A 22,144-nucleotide genomic window follows, 5' to 3' on the forward strand; every position below is an offset into this window, starting at 1 on the left:
CAATTTTAATCTCTCATCTGGTGAAATTGCATAAAATAATGTGCTTTGCATGACTGGTAAGCTAAATGTGATTTCACAACGTTTCTGTGGAATTTTAATATCTAATGCCAGTGAAACTAACATAATCTGTTCTGCATAACTAAATTGTAGCCTATTTTTCATGCAAAATTCAACATTTTGTCATTAACGGTTTTCAACACAAAGCTATCATTGTCAAGTGAAGACAAAAAAACATCTTTCAAAACATGTTTTATTATTTCAGAGATTTAAAAATAAGTTAAGAGATTGACCTGGATGACACATATTAAGTAAAACATTTAACATCATTCTCAGTATAAAATACATTTTCTTTGTATTTTACAATAAAACACTTCAACAAGAATTTGTCTTAAAAAAACCTAAACAGGATTCATTTTAAATCCCGTACTTCTTTGTTGTGCAAACATACACAGTTACAAATGCTTTTTGTATAAATCTTTGTTGAAGTTGGTCAAACTCTATATCCAATATATCCACACTTCATTGTTGCTGGAAAAGTCATGTAACTCTAGCAATAATGTTATTTTTGTAAACATATGATCAGGCACTGCACAGAAGAACAGTTGAAAGCATGTTATTGCATCGCCACTAACAACTTCATATACATATTTATTTTTACAGTACATTAACAAAGAGGTCCTTCTTACCAACCGAAAATAAACCTGAATTCATCCAATTCAACTATGCCCTTTCACTTTTCAGGGGGTGTGGTGGCTAAAAGTAAAATTATTGGTACGTTCAAGTCACGTCAGAATGATTGTATTTGCGTAGATGAATGCCACCAAAATGTTGCATGTTGCAAAGTCATGAAACATTACTCCAACAACTGAGGTGTCAAGGTGCATAACAAATATTATGTTCTCCATTATTATCTTTGGTAGCAGAAGATGTGACCATTCCTAAAATAAATGTTGTTGTGCTAGCACCAATCTTGTTAGTCAGGCTGTAAACATCTGTTTTATTTCCAACTGAAATTACTTGAATGCACATCATGTCATAATAATTTCCGAATGTATAAGAGGGAACTTCCCAGGAAGACCTAAAGGCAGCAATTATGAATGAGTGTGAACACTAATCACCCCAAACCAGTTTAAATAAAGTTACTGACATCACCTGATGTGTGGCCAAAGTTACAGTAAAATTACAGTCAAATCTCTCACTATGGTTTGTATGTCTGTCTGCGTGTGTGTATGTGTACAGAGACCTTCAATAAACTTCTTATAATCAGCATTTTTTCCATTTCTCTCGACAGTAGTAATGTTTTTGAAGATCACACGACAGTCACACGAAACATAAAAACTAAAAACGCAACCAAACAGATGACAATACACAAACAAGACTCGTAAATTCCTATTGTAGAAAAAAGATTAAACCAGTTGGAGGTGGCTTGCCGGTTCTGGATTTTTAAAGCTGGTTTGTCGGGTCATCAATCCTAAGCACCTAAAATGTCCAGCAAAAACAGTCTAACTGGCCAGGCTGGCAGACCAGCTAACCACCTCATGCTGGTTTGGGATGGGTTTTCAGCAGGGTGGGTGGATGCCTATGGATCTATGAAGGACACTGCAATGTAGCGTGTGCCACTGGTGGTTGGTAGTCCTTCATGGAGGTGTGTGAGTCTACCCGGATGCATAAAACTCCAGCCTTTTCTAGGAGACTCTATGGAACAGTTATATCTGTGAAATCGACATCCTCCACCCTAAAACAGAAGAAAATGTATTTAATCATGAGTTTAAACACATGTTAAGATTATATTCATTGATATATAAATATCTCCTGGGATGCTGTTTTATTTGTAGTATGCCATAAAATGGATGCCCGAAAATCATCACACAACATACACGTAACCAGTGACATCATGTGTCATGTTAAAATACATGCCTGCTGCAGACGCTTTGAATGGGTTTATGAAAAAAGAGATGCTCTCATTTGCCAGATACTCGCTTAACACTAAACTCTGATTACACCTAAGATTAAGTTAGTATCTTGTATTTCATGAACGTGAGCATTTCTTTTATATAAACCCTTTCGACGCATGTGCGGCAGGCTCGTTTTTTGACATGACGCATGATGCACCAAACACATATTTTGACATGATTAGCCACACACACTGACACTCAAAACCAGTGTTGGGAAAAGTTACTTTTAAATGTAATGCATTACAATATTAAGTTACTCCCCAAAAAAGTAACTAATTGCGTAACTTAGTTACTTTTCATGGAGAGTAATGCTTACGTTACTTTAAGTTACTTTTGCGTGACTTTTTCTTACTTGCTCTCTTGTAGGCATTGCAGGTGTTTTTTATGATCGCAAAAATGTCAAGCTCTGGCCTGCCATCTCTGTTTTTGACTCAAACTATTCCTGCTTGGGTGCACAGAGTGCGAAATTGTACGTTAATATGTTCAGTTTGATTCAGTACATTTTATTTTTAAATTGAATCAGTTAAACTGAAAATTAACTTGAATATTAATGTGTACATTTAAAAAGTAATGCATTACTTTACTTGTTACTTCAGAAAAGTAATATTATTACGTAATGCGCGTTACTTGTAATGCGTTAACCCCAACACTGCTTAAAACACATATTTTGAATTTGCACGTAACACTGTAACTTAACCTACAACGCAAGCTTACCTGGAAGTCCAACCCTTTGTTGTTCAGAGCAACATTAATAGTAATTGTTGATGAATCATGATGCGGTCTCAGATAGGCTTGTCTGTCTGGAGTATACTTCACCACAAAATTCATAACAGCATAGGCCTGAATAAAAAAAACAGAAGGCAAAATCAAAATCCAACAGAACTTTAACAGATGTGTGTTTGGAACGGTCAATGATTTTTTTTTTTAGTTATGTGATAAACAGTATATTACAGTTACATGGCGCTGTATTATACTGGAATGGTTGATTCTGATTGGAAAGTTCAGAAGTTGTTATTTATGCAAATCATCTCATTAAAACAACTGGCATCTTCGTCTTGTTTGAACTTGGTGTCTTGGCTTAAATCCTAAAAAAAATTCTTAGTGGACAGTTACAAATTAGCTAATAAAATATCAAATCAATGTTTAATGTTGAATAAATTACTCCTGGGGGAAGAAGTCATGTATTAAGCAGGACAATTTACATCAAGCAGGTTTTTAGCACAAAATGAAGTCATTCAGGGTGATACAAGACCACCTGATCATCTTGTTGGTATTCATTCTGTGATTACAACCATCTGTACATTTTCCCTTACTTAACATTTTTGCAAATAGGAGTAATACATTTAGTTATTTTATTATTATCATTATTTACTGCCTTTTTGAATGAATGACCCCAAAAAGCTGATTCATGGTGCCAAGTTCACATTCCATGTGTTAAATCAACCAGAGACCTACAGTAACAGTGCTTATCTAGTGAACATTATAGAAAGGTTTTACAAAGAACAGCAAAAAAAGAGAGGGAGAGAGAGAGAAGAAGGAAGAGAGCAAGAGAGAGAGAGAGAGAGAGAGAGAGAGGGAGGAAGAAAGCAAGAGAGAGTGAGAGCGAGAGAGGGAGAGAGAGACATTCCATGACTCAAGTCAACCATAAACTATTTCTATCATCCCTTCATCTCCTGATCTCCGGCCTGCACTCCTTCACTTCGATCTCTGCATTTGCCTAATGGTTGAGTAGAAGTGTTACCTCCCATCAGAGTTGACTATCTTTAAGTAACAAAAAAAAAATGTTTTCCTGATGAAGAGATATCTAAGTGAGAACAACTGAACTGAATCTAAACCTTGGATCTGTAAGATCTAACATTTTTGACATAGTCATGTTGGGATCAATCACTCTCAGACAGGATCAGTTGGGATCTATCAGTCTCAGACACTTCTCAGGAAGTGTTGCAGTTGTCCCTAACTGTGGGTTCACACCAGATGCGAGTTCAATGATTTACGCGAGTAGATTACATACAAAGTCAACGCAAAGACGTGATCAGACGCGTCCTCGCGTGGGGCGATGAGAATGATGCAATATGGGTGGCGCGTTTGCCGCGAAACCACATGCTATTCGCCTCAAACGCGTCTTCACCCAAGTTGAAAATATTCAACTTGAATGAAAAATTTGCATGACACGAAGTTAAATCCCAAGAGTAATCTAAAGCGAGTAATGCGATGCCCCGCATTTGATGTGTAGGTAGCATAAGACTTTTAAAATCCTGCTAATGTGCAATGTACATCAACACACTTACTGATGTGACTGAGAAATAGTGGGGTTTGGATGAGGAACACAATTTGTATTATTTTTAGATGACAGCGGTAGTATAATTAACAAAATTGTAATAAATTTAAGATGCGGGAAATCTATTCTGGCTCAGTATGTTTCTCAAATTTGGTATGGCAAAAGTTAAATATTCTCTTTGACTTTGTATTGGATTTATATATACAATATGGTTTCCCAATAATATGGAAATTGGTATCTTGAATTATGGGTTTCTGCTTTGTGACATTCCCTGAATTTGTAAACCTCAAGCAAAATTGTGGGATGGGGCTGTGGTCAGATTTTTGTTTTTGGCAATCAGAATGCTATTAATAACTTAATTTAAAAAGCAATGGGTGAATTTCATTCAGTAGTAAACACCCTTCTTACTGTATTCTGAAGGGCAGCACCCTCCTGGTGGAAATCCTGAAATAGGTAAGACAATTGTGTCTCATAATTTGGCTGCTTGAAAGTAATTTGGTGATAGGAACAACATCAACAACATTTCTCAAGATTTATGTGGTGTTTCTTTCCAGAAGTGGGCTCCAATGGTTCTCTGGAATTAACCAATTTTGTCCAAGCATGATGTACTGTACAGTACTGTATTATTGTGCGAGTCTATGAACATCACAGATGAATTTGAGAATTACAAATATATCCAAAGTATCCATCTTTCATGCATGGAATCCACTGCAGTGGACAGCTATTTAAAAGCCATTTCTTGCATGTGCATGTGGTTTTGATGAAATAGTTGCACAGCAATCTCTACTGGGGACACTTGTGAATCATCCTATATGGTGCCTATCAGTGATGGGCAGTAACGCGTTAGAAGTAGCGCGTTACTGTAATCCGATTTCTTTTTTCAAGTAACGAGTAAAGTAAGGGATTACAATTGCAAAAACAGTAATTAGATTATAATTAAAGTAATTAGATTACTGTTACTTCTCCGTAAGCAGGCTGTGTTACTGCGTTATTTAACCTTGATTTAACCTTGTTGTTGAACATGAAGAGACAACATGGAGCGCTGAAGAGAACAAGACCATGCAGCGTTTAATGCTTGGAAGTACTGACATTACTTTGAGTTTAACCCAGTTAAAGGTGACAAAAACATCGGCGTCCGCTGTACATTCTCCGTGGGAATAAAACTTTTATCTACAACGAAAAATTCCACCTCAAATCTGAGCAAACACCTAGCAAGCCGGCACAGGACTGTGAAACTTGCTGAAATAAACCCTGAACCCCCAGCTGACATGACCACTGCGTCTCCATCTCATACAATGTTACGACGTAAATAGTCCTCAGATTGTATATTAAAATTAGATTGTATATTGAAATTTGATGTAAACAACAGATTGTATATCTATATTTCATGGATTATACGCATTTGTGGATAAAAATGGTCATGGATGTATTGTATTAGACCGTTTTCATGGGTTATTCACACATCTAAAACAGACTGGATTCGACTCGTGATCGTTATATCAACACAAAGGTAAGAAGTGCTGTTTATATTTTGCATGTCGTCATCTGGACTTCTGTCACAAAATACTACATTTATGATGCTTCTGTATCTCAAAACAGAGACCATACACTGATGCTAAACCCGTAGACCTTCTAAACGATGTATAGTAATGTTAATATTATTAATGTTTGTAGACAGTAGGCTATATAGATATTGTTAGCAGCGTTAAAAAAACGACGTCATAACACCAACGAATAAGTGCGCGTCAAGAGGTTTCATTTGATTCAATTTTAGATGATGGAATATACAGAATGAATAGAATTAGGCTGAAAGGTTTGTTGCTTTATAGCATATTCAGATCATCCATCATGTTTGTGAAAAGAAACTTAGTAAAGTAACTAGTAAAGTAACTAATTACTTTCTTGTAGAAGTAATCAATAACTAATTACTATTTTCAAGTAACTTGACCAACACTGGTGCCTATATGGTGTGTACTGTAGTTGTTTTTTCTCTAAACCAAGATGGCCAAAGGCTATTTAGGAATGAAAAAGTTGTAACGTTAAGTAAGGAGTCATATTTTTGTTAAATTTCCCAATTATTGACTTTACCTGAGGGTTAGGTGTGCCATAGTCTCGCGTAGCCAGAATACTGAAGGTCTGGTGTTTTTCGCTGCTTTTTCTGGACAAAGCCCGCCCACGAGCTGTTTGACCGACATATCAAACAACCAATCACAGTTTGTTTCATCTAGCGTCACGTTTCGGACTCCCCACAATAACGAGCCGGCTGGCAACAAGTCAGGTTTTAAATAACCAGTCGCAACCGAATAGCATCTAAATAAACAACATTACTCACCATAGAACAACGTTGTGCACTTCATCAACAGCCACACCAATGAGATGCTCCCGTTAAACGTCTGTTTGAAGCATATCTCTCCACTTTTTAACACATACAAGCAATTCAGGAGAACTGAACTTTTTGACTCAACTAACTGCCTCAAGCAAAACTCTTTGACGTCTTTTAGAGAGTCGATGCCGCGAACTTTGCATATTTTTGAAAATCCAATGTTTAGCTGATCATGATAACTGCTCATTATTATCCACGTGAACACGACTGATTCTCTTCCTCAATGGAACGTCACAGCTTTGTTTTCCAGGGACCGAAACTAATCGCGACACTCGCGTCTCCTGGAAATCCGTTTTTTTCAACCAATCAAAGACGACTTTAACATTCTCACAAGGTTTCCAGAAAAGTGTACGAAAAACATCAGACGTTCAGCCAACAGTTTGTGGGCGTGACGTCTGAGGCTGAGACTAGGTGTGCCATTGCTTGACATTTTGTGTTACCTTGCTCAATTTTGCTATGCCCTCCTATACAAAACATAAGACTCACCTTATGTTGAGTCTTATGTAGGGTGAGTCTTATGTTTTTCATATGTCAAAGCAATGGCACACCTAACCCTCAGGTACAACAGGTACAACAACACGAAGGTAGCACAGTCTAAAAGGTGGCAAAAAACGAGAGAATATCAGACCACACCTCGGAGGTGTTCCCACCTGGCAGCCTATACCAAAATCGAGTGAACCTATGTGCATCACGTGTCTTGTCAAAATAAGTGCCTGCTGCAGACGCGTCCAAAGGGTTTATGACAAAAGAGACGCTCGCATTTGTCAGATACTCGCATAATCACATGCATAATCAAAGTTTACTGTTACTGTCTTGCGTGTATTTTGTGAACGTGAGCGTCTCTTTTATCATAAACGGTTTTGACACATGTGCAGCAGGCACTTATTTTAACAAAACACGTGATGCACATGGTTTACATGACACAACAAACACATATTTTGAAAACACAAGCAACACACATGACACTCATTTTGCGCCCCTCGGAAGAGCAAACACGAGCCGCCAATGCCGTCCGTGTATGTTCGCGTGCACATAAAAAAACTGGATTTTTTTTACCTAGCCTCTCATAATCCATGCGTGGAAGGGATACATAGGCCTATAAGTGAAATTGTCATGAATAAGGTCACAACGCAAAAAAAAAATCATATTGGTATGGCCCTGTCATTTTTCATTTTCTCAACATAGTCAGTAAAGAATAAAATGCCATGGAGACTACAAATATAGAGAAGGGGAGAAGAGATGGATATACCTCAAAACAAGCTCAGACGTAATGATTTAAGAACTGATTATAGCTTTGGTTCAAACCCAGACAGATCAACTCACCTTGGTGTAATAGCCAGAGAAGACCTTGAGACTCACAGGGGAGATGAATTCCCTGATAAAGTGCAGCCACTCATTTTCAAAATCAATCTGTTTCATATGTATGTCGTCCGTCGGCACACTCTCATAGCCTCCAGTGATCCGCTGGTCCTGAGGATGAACACATAATAACAGTGATAAACATCGAATGTTATCAGTAAATAACACAAACAGTGAGTTCCACCAATAAACACAGTCTGTTTTTGAAAACCCTTCATGACTATAAAGGAGTTATTTTTTAATGAACTGCTTGATTCAGTTAAAAAATCTAACTACAAATGATTCATTCACAAATCAGATGTTTTTTTGTCTTTTTTAGGTGAATAATATTCCTTTTCGAGTCTTGGATTTGAGCAATTCCTGTGCAAAGTGTGCCGACTGTTTTGAAGTCGGCAGGTTTATCTGACCTTGTGTTTTCCACCAGACCATGATCCAAAGTTTTCCATCTCCTCCACCAGCTCATCGCAGGCTTTCTCCGTCAACACAGGGAACCAGAAAACATCTGGGCATGGCTGCAGAAACATAAACAGCAGCTTAATATCACACTGACACCTCGTACAAGCACGATTTTCACATTAATAACTCCAAGTCAGCTAAACAGCATATAATTTTTTTTTAAAGGGAAATAAAAAATAAAATCAATGTTCTGCGTGTGGGGCTGTGATGCTAACTCTTATAACACTTTTAGGGATAGAATAATTTGGTTTATTGGAGTTTCACTGTGCTTGGCTTCAGCGCAAAGAAAAAAACAGTGCCACGTAAAGCAACAACTTTAAGAAGCTTCTGCCAACTGGTACCACTGGCAGACCAAACCAAGCAAATTTGCAAGTGGTTAGCAGCATCACTTTTATGGTTAATGTCTACTTATCTCTCAACAAAACACTTACTGGTGGACTAGTAATTATGACACGATTCAAGTTAAATATCGTGTCTAGTTTACTTACTGCACAAAAGTCTAATCTGATAATAATGTTTAAGGTTGTTTGTACCTGCTCCAAGTTGTTTTCTGTGAAAATCCGTGTGTAGTTGGCGTGGATGTATTTTTCTCTCCAGTCCTGTGAAAAAGAAAGAGGATTATGTCTTAGCTGTATTTGTCATTTCCCCAGCGTGCCGGCCAAACACTGTTCACTTCATCTGCTTTCATTCAACAGATGGACAAAGACCAGGCCTGATGGAGGTCAACACACGTTTACTCGTTCAGCACTCTACTTTATTATCAATGACAAATGTACCGTCTAATAAAAATAATTTCTGGATTCTGACTGCTTTTGTATTACAGAAAACATTCGGTCATCTGGTTACTTACCAGTGGATTTTCAAATATTTGCCACAAGTCATTGTTTAAATGAGATGTGTTATAGTTGGCTGTGGAAATAAGCCTTCCGAACTCGTGCCGATTTGTAATGTACATGAAAACTCCCTGTAGTGGACAAAGAAAATAAGATGAGATCCTACAAACTTTATGACAAACAACCAACAATTCAAAGGAAACTGTCAATGTAAAACAAGTATTTGATTTATTCCAGATTATTCCAAGTGTTTCAGAAGAAATCCCCAATAATCAAATAGTCTGTGAAAAGATGTAGAGGAGGTCTGTGAGTGGGAACAGAACATGGATAATTTTTGGGAATAAAGCAATTCCAGGAATCATCATTCCTGATTACTACTCTAGAAGCAGGGACAAGGATTAAGATCCAGACTTACTCTCAGTCTAGGCTTTCTTTTTAGTCTTGACCGTGTCAAAAGTAAGCACGAATGTTGAATTTAAACAGGTGCTAGATTCGTTGCCCAGGCTGAGATAAGTCAAGGAGCTTATGAGGGTAAGCTTTTTGTGCTTGGGAGGGGATTGCTCTTAAACCCAGATGTTACTGCGGGAAATGGGCTACTATAATGCATGGGATCTTTATTACTGCCTTCATAAGCCTTTCCACCACTTAACTCAAGGTGCAAGATTTTAAAGTTCTGCATACAGTATAATATGTGGTGCTTTCTCTCCAGGTTAACTCCATCAGAGAGCAGATGTAGCTTATCAAACTGAAAACAACGGCATCACCTTCCCAAAGGGATGGGCTTGTTTATTTGAACACACATCTGTCTGGGTGAGATGCGTTCGTTTCAGAATGACTGAAGCTTCAAAATAAATATTTGAAAGCCTACAGAGACATGCATCTACATTATTGGGACAGAAAAACCATATTATAATCATATACTGAACTATGTACAGTAAAATAGAGATTTATGGTTTTTCCTCATGCATCCCTGGACGAAATTTAACCATCAGCATAGATACTCTAGATTATATCATTAATATTGTTTTATAATACATATACTGTATTATAAAATATTAAATGTTAGTGCAAATTGTCATTTGAATATTTTTTTAAATGTATTATGGCTGGATTATTTCTTGCTTACCATTTGGAAAAGAGATGCCTTGCTTTACAACAAATATTTGTATTTTAAGGAAGTAATAATCAAAACAAGAGGAACCTTTGGGGCTCTGAGCATATGGAATGATTCCGGAGAAGGAGATTCTCTTTCTCTGTGTACTGTCTAAAATGAAGGAAAAGCACCATGTAAAATATATAACGAGAGAAAGTACAATGCACATAGAGAATAAGGAAAGAAATGGACCTGCCACATAAAATCTTTCCAGGGCAGCGCTTGAGAAATGCTTGCGCAGCAAAAATCCCTTATTTAGTTTTTAGTTGGCCAATTTGGTCAGAAAGGAGCTTATGCGAAGCTTTAAGATGTCCTGAGCAGTTAGTCGACATTAAGCGTTTAGAAAAAAAGCATAGTTATTAGTGGGATTGCTTTTTAGTTTTTAGACCACATCGCAGCCAGCCAGAGATTCCCATTCCTATTGGATGAAGGTCATGTGATAGATGTAACAAGAGGATGATGAAGAAACTGTAAATGAACCACAGCTGCCATAAAGAAATAAAGAAGTCATGCTTTTAACACAAACAGCACATTGATATACTTTGAATACTTGCCAGTTACATCCTGGTCACAAAAGAGCAGCAGATGTTTAAAAGCATTGAAAAATCTAACGTCATATACAAACTTGTATAGATTAACATATTTACTTTAGAAGTAAATGCATCATTTATCTCTAAAACAAAGCTTACATAAAAAGACATTTTAATAATATTTACATGTTGGCTTGTATTATATACCTAAAACCACATTTTTGTTTGCTGATTTAGATACTGTATAATGTGGTTAATGAAACTATGTACTGTACTAGTGTATAGCTCTTTGTTACAGTAGTCATACCAGGTCTCTGGCATTCCTGCACATGGCCATGTCAGGGTCCAACCTCTCCAACACAAACACATTCTTTTGGTTCAGCTCATTCCTCAGCGTTTGGCCCTTTATCAGGTAGATATGGGCCATGAAGGGGATATTCCACACACCGCTGTTATCACAAGAGAGAAGTCGGGTCAGGACGTGCATTATGCTTGAAATGTGCATATAAGAATCCTTTATAATTATAATGTTGTGATCCTAAAAGAAATCCATTTTTTTAAGTTTTGGAAATCATGAATCATGTCTACAGCATGTGGGTGATTCTCGTGAAATTAGACTTATGAGGTGTCATGAAACATTTTGATAAAGTAAATGCTATCAAAATAAGAAACATACGGTTACAAGCATCTCTTCACGTACTATTTTGCACATGATTTCAAATGACATCATAAAAACCAATTTTGTTGTTTTTTCCACATTTAAGGAGAACATTTTCATTACCGCAATGTGTCCATGACTGGATTTGGGTTCTTTGACTTGGAAATATTTATAATTAAAATTCTAAAAAATAAAAAGCTTCAGTGCATGTTATACTTTAAACATTTACAGTAAAGAAACATGTTGTACTTGGTGATCATTGTTAAATGTACAGACAATAATAAGGAATAAAATGTGTCCAAGAAAAATGTTCTCATCCTCCGCAACAATTTTCAATCATTGTTTAAGGAACTAACATTTAAAAAAATTGTTGGAAGGGACATAATTGACTGTGACACTCAAGATGGCTACCAGGTAAGCAGTTCTTATTTTTTTCTCTCCAGATAAACGTTGAAATTTTGTTTTTCATAGTACCTAGATAGCTTTTTAGTTCTCATTACCGAAACATGAGTTTGTAAATGCATATATTTAATGTAATATCATGTTGCGGTAATGATAATTTTTTATAATGATAATCTAAAAAATGTAAATAATTCTATACGAAATATTTTTAAATCCTCTAAAAATAATGGTTATAGTAAGTTCAGACCTTAATCTTATATGTGCAAAAAATTTGGCTTCAAGGGCTTTTTAAAAAATCTGATGCTGGACACCTTCTAAGTCTGGATTTCGTGAGAATCACCCATGTTTGTATGATGTAACCATCAACTCCACCACTAGTGATACTTACTATTTCATTTATTTTTTGCTTAATTGTGTGTTGATGATGGACATAAACTGCACATGCTTTTTACTTTTTAACTTTGGTAAATATTTGGTCAGCTTTGCATAATTAAAATGTGCTAATCCATGTTTAGGAATTGATGTGAGCCTTACAGTAGTTTGTATATCTAGTCTAATACATCTATTTTTGGTAAAAATGAATATGACTGAAGTTCTTTTGGCTTTAACTCTTTTTTCAATCATTCCTGTATCAGACCCAAGATACTCACACACGCTTTCCCTGCACAATATCAATGTAGTCCTCTGATCTGGCGTAATAACCATCCAGGCTCAGGGCTCCCCAAAAATTGGACCACAGTTTTCCATGACGGGTGACAAGCGGTCCGATTATTTTTCTAAGTAGAGAGATAGATTAAGGAAAAGTTAAATTACATAAAAATCACTGGGCCTTTGTCTCTGCTGCTAGTCAAGCCAATAGATGAACCAAGACACTGTGATTATTAAATAAATAAATGACAATAAATCAAAGGATGAACACAGGAGAAAGTAAAGGGAAATCTGTTGTTAGAAGAGAGTAAAAGTCCGATGTCAACAAAACACACTTGGTCTTGGACTTTTACTGGATTACACACAGTGTATAAAAAACAAGTTCAGCTTCTGAAGTCACACAGTTAAACACTATTGTGTTTTTATTGTGAAAACGCTAGAAGCGCACAAAATATCACTTTGCTGAGGTAAACATGTCATTCACATTAGTGGAAATTATAGTGTTGGTCAACAATGTGAAGCAAGAAAGTAAAATTCCACATGCCCACAGTTACGAGTTACAATTTCACACCACAACCCAGAGGTCACAAGAGAGATTTCCCAAGGTTTCTTTAAATATCCAAGTCAGGCTTCCTCCAAACTCATGCATAATACTAAATGCAGCTAAGTTTAAACTTGTTTATTGCAGGAGTCCATGCAATGCACCACAGACTCTTTCTATGCACCATGGGAAAAGAGGAAGCCACCCTGGCAAAATGTTGTGTTTGGTCCACTGTGATATGTGTGTGGTTTTAGCACTTGACCAACATCAGATTAAGATTCCAGATTCATTAAATAATTGTAGTAAAATGTAAAATTACCTGTTTTGTTCGATGAGGAGTTTAAGGGTCTGTCGGTTGGTGATCATAACATCTGCATCGATACTGAAGTAATAGTCACATGAAAGATCCTTTCTGCACAAATCCCTGTTGGAAAAAAAATAATTTTATTTAAGAATAAAATAAGTCTTCTGTGTGTTTATGTGAAGTCTTTAGCGCAAAATATCTGAGAGATAATTAATTATAACATGTTAAAATTGCCACGTTATAGGTGTGAGAAAAAATATGCTATTTTTGGGTGTGTCCCTTTAAATGCAAATGAGCTGATGAAATACAAACACTGATCACCATAATGGTGCATTGTTGATATTGAAACTTCATTGTGCTGATAATTATTTTCTCCCTCTCTGTCTGCACTAAATGGCACTGCCCTGATTGGACAGTGCAGATTAAGGGGTGGTGGTGGTATTATTATTACAAGATCCCCTTGTGACATCACAAGGGGAGCCAAATTTTGATGACCTATTTTTTTCACATGCTTGCAGAGAATGGTTTACCAAAACTAATTTACTTGGTTGTTATTATTCACATTTTCTATGTTGATAAAAGCACTGGGGACCCAATTATAGCTAAACATGTAAAAGTCAGATTTTCATGATATGTCCCCTTTAATATCTGAGAGCAAAATGAGACTTTTCCTGAATCTCCTTCTAAGATTTTTTATCCAAATGAAAAAAAATCACTAATTAAACATGCATCTCCTCAAGTTTCAGAAGACATCTCAGCTATGTCTAAGGTAGGGTGACCATCCGTGCCATTCTTCCCTGGCCAGGATTTCGAGTGCGTCTTCCGGAAGTCGTATTTGTCGACCTCATACGTCATAGAGGATTATTATTATTATTACAGAAAAGCAACCGTTAACTTTAAGGTAAGAATGAAACTACGATTGTATGTCTTATGTTTTTAACTGAATGGCGTATGCGGTCAAGAAATACGACTTCCGGAAAACGCACCGAAATCCTGGCTAGGACGCGTCCGGGAAGAATGGCACGTGTGGTCACCCTATCTAAGGCATCTGAAAAAAGCTTATAATGGAGTCATTTAAATCTCCTGCGCAATGAAACAACAGTAAAAATTCCTTTGGTTATCATGTTGATCAAATTTGTACTGCCACACTTTAAAACACAATGACAGGTGTCTGTAGAAAACATTTAACATCTGCTTTAGCAGCTTAAACCAACATTTTTGGCCTAGCAATTTAGACAAACAACTTGAATGAGATCCCTGTGGCAACAGTCACTGACTCTGAACACAGACATGAAGTTAGAATCTAGCAAGAGCACACCTATCTAGTCTCTAACTGTGCATAAGTTACAACTTATCCTAATTTTGACGGAAAGAAACACTAACTTACAACCTACACACTACTATATATTTTTGAATTGCACCATTAAACTGAGTTGAAGCGTAATGACACGGTCATACTAGAGTTTTCCATCTGCTGACTTCCATTCATGAGTATGCCAATGCTATAGACCAGAAAAGCAAAGCTCATGCATAACAAATTCATATTTCAATTCTGACTGGCAATTGTATCACGCAAAGACGTGCGACCAATAGATGATCAATATTTAGGAAAATTAAAAACTGAAAATAACGGTAGGCCTATGTTGGATAATTGTAGGTAAACGTCATATTGTGCACCCACACATTACTTTATGAGAGTTCACAACTTAGCTACATACGTTCTGCACACGATGTAACTACAGAAGAGTCAAGTTTTAAATAGGAAAAATATTGAAACTCTTTGTAAATGTTTTGCGCAATGCTAATGGTCTAATCAGATTCAATGGATTGTGCTAAGCTATGCTAAAAGTGCTAGCGCCAGACCCGGAGATCAGCTGAATGGATTACAAAACAGTAAAAATCAAATGTTTAACTCTAGGAGAGCTGGAAAATAAGCATATTTTCAAAAAAAGTGGAATGTCCCTTTAAGAACAAATGTCTATTTTACAATTGTGCATGATGAGTCCCTATGTATGGTACGAGCAAAAAAATAAAGTAAGCAACATAATGCTTGATTTAAAAACAACTTAATTAGTTTACAATTCTTAATACAGCCACTTTATGAAAGCAGACATGCAAGAGAAAAATAAAGTTTTGGTGCTGGTCTGGGAAATCTGGAAACAGCATCACTTTGCTCTGTGCCAAACTGAGGACAACTGGAAGAGTTTGCTTTTTCATTTTGTTGGCACATTGTTACAGAAGAGGTGGATTTACAGCTTTGTGGTGAGTTGTATGTTATTGTTGTGTTTTTCTGTTTATAAGGAGCTGACATGTGGCTCTCAGAGGTAGAGGTTTGCTTCAATCGGAAACGACAAGTTAAGAGTCAGTTTTGCGTTGTAATTTTCTATGTTATTTGCATATTTTCAAGAGTTACTCTCAAATTAGGGGAAGGCTTACATGCCCATGTTCCGCGCTTCTCCTTGACTTATGTTTTCTTCGGGTCCAACGACCTTAAAGCTGCGGAATACATCCTTGTTCTCATCCCAGAATTTCTGTATGTGCTTCTCGTGGTAAACCTCACTGAAGAAAGAAGAAGAACGTCCATGAACAACCTGAAATCCAAAAGGTGAAATGTTTATCATTGCTTTCTCAGCCAGACACTTACATTGTTATGAACAAAGACATCCAGTTTATCTTTGGGATAATCTAGAGTCAGGAGTCTCTGTAGGAATTCTGGCAGGAATGGAGTCGGCTGCTCAATATATACACCAACAGTCACCCGTGGAAACATCTGTTTAGATAAGGAGAAAACTTGTCAAGCATTAAACGGAGAGCACTTTATCTTGCAGTGAAAAAAGATGTTTTTACTAGGTGGACGGTATGACCAAAATATCACATATCGTATATCACAGTATGAGGATCTTTAGTTTTGGACAACTCAGCATATTAAATATTTTACTATTTAAAAGTATTTTATCTCCTTTGATTGATTTCGCTTTGTATTTAGAACTTGATGCACAAAACAAAAAAGTAAATCAATAAATCAAGTATAATTTAAAATAAATAAATGCAGTCTTGCAATTTCACAGTTTTAAGTTAAGCTGGTAGCATAAGCTGGTAGCTGGTTTTAACTGGTTTAAGGTGGCAGTAGCCTATTTAAGCTGGTCCTCCCAGCCTGGCAAAGCTGGTGTGTCAGCTGGTCTTTCAGCCTGACCAGCTAAGTCCAGCTAGACCAGCTTAAAAAATGACCAAAACACAGCTAGACCAGCTTGCTACACCAGCATTACCAGCTAAAACCAAGCTGGGAGACCAGCTAAAACCAGCTTATGCTGTTCTTAGCGGGATTTTTCAATAGGGATGTAACAATAAACCCAGGGCTCCCAAGTCTCACGGATTTACTGTGAGACATGCATTTAAGCCAGTTCACATGCCGTACCTTGTATTTTTTACACTGAGAAGACATAACTTTTCCTGCTGAACAAAAAATGGACGAGGCACAGACATACGCAAGTTCTCTGCCGTGTTCATGGCTTTCTCAAGTTTTTATATGTGCTCAACTTTACGCAGTGTCCCAAAAAAAACAACATGCAGATGACATTAAGGTACCACAAGAAGAGTCGAGCAAGTATACGGATGAGTCTGATTTCAAAATGCTTTCGCACTACTCTATGCGATGAATGCGGTAAATAATGCATGTTGGGGATATATATCCAAATTCGTGCTAAATTATCATTGATTCAGTCAAAAACTCTCAAACTGCTTTAAAACCAGAAGCTTCTTACCTGAAACTAAGGAAATTACTAAAGACTTTCTAAAATTAATGAAAGGACTAAAGATGTATTTATTATAATTGCCGTCATCAAGGCATTGTGATGAATTTGTCTGTCTTTTATCAGACTTACCAATTGTTGTAATTTCTAGTTTTGTGCCAGTCAATTATGGACAATGGGTAAAATTGAGAGGCTTGCACAAACTTGAGAGAATTGGGTGGGGATGGGGGGCCTCTGCTGCAAAAACTTGAGTGTCCCCTCCCCTAATAGAGGTAATCTCACTCCAAACTTTTGATAAAACTTGAGATCCCTGAATAAAGCATACAATTAGTATTGCCAAATGGATTGTTTTTGCTCTAACAACTTCTACTCTAACAATCTATTCACATCTTCAACATTTATTTATTTTCATCTTCTTCACCACTTTTATGCTGTATGCTTACCTCCAGCAGCCGCCTACACAATCATGTTTATTTCAGTGGAAGCTTGGGGACTTCAGGCAATATGAGCGACAGTGACCATTGGAAAAAGATCAACGACTACCAATGAGAGTAAAGTAGTGGAATTCCCTCATCCGTCTTTCATCATTCACTGAGATGACGATTACTCATTTGTTTATAATTAGTAGAGGTGTTAGTGAGACCAGCAGGGGGTGCTCACCCTGTGGTCTGTGTGGGTCCTAACACCCTAGTATAGTGATGGGGACACTATACTGTCAAAAAGCACAGTCCTTCGGATGAGACGTTAAAACGAGGTTCTGACTCTCTGTGGTCATTAAAAATCCCAGGATGTCTTTCAAAAGAGGTGGATGCTGCACATTGGTGGTGGTTGATGAGAATCCCCCTTTCATATGCAAAGTGCTTTGAGTACTGCAGAAAAGCGCTATACAAATGTAATGAATTATTATTATTATTTATTAATATAATTGTTACTAGGACCAGAACTAGAAACGCCTCCTAATGACCTAATTAAAATAGATGAGTGACAGCAAAAAAGTCAATGGCGGTGTGCATGCAGCATTTTAAACAATTAAATAATTATTTATTAGTCCACACTGATAGGTATTCAAATCATATAGAACTAGATTTCTGTTGATTGGCCATAGCCTTCCCAGAGCGTCAATCTATGCAGGAGGTCTTAAAGAACCTGGAGGTTTCTTTCCCATGACACCGAGCTTAAGGTTACATGGATCGGTCACCACTACTTTGTGGTTCTTGACCAGTCTACACAGCTCACTAGATAAAACAGGGCCTAACTGGCACCATGTAATTTTCCAGTTCCGACCCTGGCACAGTGTTTCCGAAGGGAGTGTCTGAAGATCGAGCCAGAGGTCTGTAAATTGTTACTGACAGTAGACCAAAGACTAAACAGGAGACACAGAGGATTTTACAGAGTCTAGACTGGGACGGTTTCTTTTACCAGGGTTCTTTCAACCTCAGCAGTGTGAGAATCTGAACCCTTGTCCACTCTTCAGCAACCAACCACAAAGCAGATTAAGATGATGTGACCAAGCCACTGCCTCGCCCTGACAAATGACACATTTCAGGAACTGGGTTAAATCTGAGCTCACCCTTGATGAAATACTTTCTAGCAATAAATCAAATATGACTTGTGGGCTGAAAAAAAATTTGGGACTGTTTGAGACATTGCTGAGATCTTTAGAAATATATTTGGGAGAGAGTTATGAAATTGCTGGCATCTTGTTTGAAGATGCAATGTCAGAGATCCAAGAGACTTGGAATCAAAAACTGACAATATCAATGATGAGGTGGGGTGTTTTGTAAAAAACCTTCCAGAAACGGTCATGGTTCTGCCATCTTATCCTTTGTTTAATCCAGTCTTGTGGCACAATCATGACAGGCCCATGTTTTGTGTGGGATCACGTGGTCCTAGTATGGGTTTTAGTAGACCACGTGTCTTGTCACTTTTACCTCGCTCCCTTGTCACCCTCATTGTTTAATACTTGTCACCTGTTGTCTTCATTAGTTCTCCCCTATTTAAGGTCCTTGTGTTTGTTAGACTGTGCCTGTTCATTGTTGTTTCATGTATTGTTCCATGCCACATTATAGCCGTGTGAATACTTTGTTAGTTTAGTCTTTTCCCAGTGTATGTTATTTTTGCCCCCTCGTGGGTTGTTTGTTTTGTTGTTTTTGTCTTTAATAAATTCCTTATTTTTGTACCCCCGTGTCTGCACTTGGGTTCTGTCAAACGTATTGTGACAGAATGAACAGGCCCACTGAACCCAGCAGACACATTGACCTAGCAGGTGCCTTTGCCTGTTTTCGAGATTCCAGGTTGGCGATACGCAGAACACCCTCCTCTAGTGGGACCGCTATGTCTGTTCGCGCTCCTAATCGCCAGATGGCGGCCGCAACCAGAGCTCCTCATCCCGTCCCACTTTTTCCCATCTTGGAGGGTAGTGCCAGGGGGGTTGTGGCACTAAGCGATACGAGACCCTCCTCTCCTACCCCAGAAAGCTCCACTCCACCTGTCTCCCTCCGTGGAAAACGTGAGAGGAGGGTTATGTGGGATTCGACATCCGAGGGGTCCTCGTCGGAGTTTGCCACTCCTATCACTGTGCTCACCTCTCCTGCCACGGCTTCTGCGCCACGCCTGAGGAGAAAGAAGAAGAGGAGGGGCTGATATCTCAGCCTGGTCTGTCATCTCTCACTGAGCAACCAGCGCATCTCCAGCCGTCGGCACTGCCGCTGCAGCCTCTGCCACAGCCGGCACAGCGCCTCTCGTCTCGGCTTCTCAGCCCGCTGCAGCGCCTCCTGTCTTGTCTCCGCTGCCAGATGCAGCGTCCCCTGTCTTGTTCCATGCCTCGTTATATCCATGTGAATACTTTGTTAGTTTAGTCTTTTCCGAGTGTATGTTATTTTTGCCCCCTCGTGGGTTGTTTATTTTGTTGTTTTTGTCTTTAATAAATTCCCTATTTTTGAACCCCCGTGTCTGCACTTGGGTTCTGTCAAACGTATCGTGACAGAAACATTCATATAACCACTTATCGATGCGCACCTACTACTCATGGTCCCTTTTTGCCAACCTTAGCTGAACCCTGGGAGTCTGGGACAAATTTTCAGGATAACCACTATATGTTACCCTGTGGATAAAACCCCATACTGAGCTGCCCGCTAAAGAGAGGTCTGGTTGACAGCAACACCCCTGTAAATGAAACTGTCAAAAAACCAAAAGCCATTTCCTGCACCACAGCAGAGCACAACTCTTCCTCTTCCTCAAGTGGCTCCTTATGGGCATTTATACTGTTTTAATGAATGCCTGAAGAGTACTACGGCAACTCACTTGCTATTGTTAGATACAACGTTCCCAAGCTTGACTTCTCCTGGTTTATCTCAATGTGATGATAAATTCGGGGGAATGTGTTATTTATCTTAAACATTCAGTCATTTATTATTAGAACTGGAAGAGTTTTATTGCTTTATTGGTGATTTTAGTATTCTGGTGCTGAGAAAAAAAGGAAAAAAATGTGGCTTTGGATGACTTACTTCAAGCTGAGACAAATCCACCACGTCATGGTCACAGCTGGTACAGCCTTGCTCATAGTTCCACATATTGGGGATGTAGTTAGACAAATAATTCAAGTATATCTGGAAAAAGAAGAGTTTGATTATTTTGTATGCTCAAACACTGCTAATGTAGCCCAGCTGGTAGCACATGGCATTACAGGAATACAAAGGGTGATGGGTTCAAGTCCACGTGTTAACAGCTTAGATATGTTCAGTTATTTAGATAAAAGCATTGTTTGGTCAAAAAGTTACTTTCCAAAATGTATTCCAGGTGGTAAAACTGATTTATGTTTCAGTACGGATAAAAAATGTCTATCCTTTCCCCAGCCCAGCCTATGGTAGTTTTGGTTGGAACATTAAACCAAAAGTGATTCGTGCTGTCATAAACTACACTTCAACTGCACTGCTATTATTGCAAGACTGTGAATTTAGATTTATGGCAAAACACAGATCAAATGATAAATACAAGCAGCTGTATATCTGCGCTGAAAATTTCCTGGACAACATAACAAAAGAAACATCTGATTTTCACATTATTAAAATTTAAATATATATTGGGAAAAGAACTGTGTGTAGGCATATTGGAGATGTCTGTGTTTATCTTAGATCAGGATGCTGAAACAAATGTACTTTATAACATAAACGGCTTGCCTAAACTTTGCTGAAAGCCATAAATATTTATCTTTAGTGGTTGTTGATTTGTTCGATAAAAGTGTCTGTGTTTTCCAAATCCAAACAGCCTCATCAGATGAAAAATTATTTACACTGACAAATATTTACATTCTTCCAGTAGCTGCACAGAAACGTTAAACACACAAGAATAAGCTTCATAACTTTATTCACACCCAAAAAGACCAATTTCAGGTGGACATAAACAGGAACCCAAGCCCAAGGTGGGAACCCACATGTTATTGCCTACTGCCCTACTAAGGGACCACCCATAAATCTTTTATTCTTCTGTCATGAGCACAACAAGAAAAGTCAGGCAAGCAAAAATTATATCTAAAATCTGATTGACAACATTAAAAAATTAAGGAAATGCTTCTATGCAACTTGTATCAATATTATCAGTGCCATATTTTAAGTAGGGAATAATTAACAACGGGCCGTTGAATTATTTGGAAATAATGTACACCCAAGGTGGTTATGCGGCACGACGCAAAGCCGGTGTGCATTATTATCAATAAATTGTCTCCCTAACAAGCTGATGAGTTAAATCAGGTGTTTTAAATAAGGAGACATCTAAACTTTTTGGGAGGGGGGCCTCGAGGACCAGAATTGGGAAGCACTGGCTTATACTACATTTACCACAAACATTACTTTGGTGGTTATCCATTCAATGGCCCAGTGGTATAAGTAGAGTTGTAC

The 22,144-nt window shown here is 37.8% G+C and overlaps 1 protein-coding gene across 3 annotated transcripts in view; it reads right to left on the reverse strand.

The window, feature by feature from the left end:
* Positions 1 to 473: 473 nt before the first annotated feature.
* plod2 (procollagen-lysine, 2-oxoglutarate 5-dioxygenase 2) overlaps positions 474 to 22,144 on the reverse strand; it is a 62,318-nt gene continuing 40,647 nt past the window's right edge. The window contains exons 8-20 of one of the 3 annotated variants that reach the window (XM_073863575.1): positions 20,756 to 20,857; positions 16,144 to 16,270; positions 15,937 to 16,057; positions 13,516 to 13,620; positions 12,658 to 12,783; positions 11,255 to 11,396; positions 10,466 to 10,528; positions 9,282 to 9,395; positions 8,965 to 9,030; positions 8,383 to 8,487; positions 7,940 to 8,086; positions 2,670 to 2,795; positions 474 to 1,735 (exon numbers count right to left, since the gene is read on the reverse strand). In XM_073863575.1, the coding sequence (XP_073719676.1) occupies positions 1,580 to 1,735; positions 2,670 to 2,795; positions 7,940 to 8,086; positions 8,383 to 8,487; positions 8,965 to 9,030; positions 9,282 to 9,395; positions 10,466 to 10,528; positions 11,255 to 11,396; positions 12,658 to 12,783; positions 13,516 to 13,620; positions 15,937 to 16,057; positions 16,144 to 16,270; positions 20,756 to 20,857 (1,500 nt within the window). In that variant the 3' untranslated portion in view covers positions 474 to 1,579. Of the gene's footprint in view, positions 1,736 to 2,669; positions 2,796 to 7,939; positions 8,087 to 8,382; positions 8,488 to 8,964; positions 9,031 to 9,281; positions 9,396 to 10,465; positions 10,529 to 11,254; positions 11,397 to 12,657; positions 12,784 to 13,515; positions 13,621 to 15,936; positions 16,061 to 16,143; positions 16,271 to 20,755; positions 20,858 to 22,144 lie in introns of all 3 variants that reach the window. The other 2 variants (XM_073863574.1, XM_073863576.1) reach the window with 2 other exon arrangements.

Source organism: Misgurnus anguillicaudatus, chromosome 25, assembly GCF_027580225.2.
Source record: "Misgurnus anguillicaudatus chromosome 25, ASM2758022v2, whole genome shotgun sequence".
Classification (NCBI taxonomy): Eukaryota; Metazoa; Chordata; class Actinopteri; order Cypriniformes; family Cobitidae; genus Misgurnus; species Misgurnus anguillicaudatus.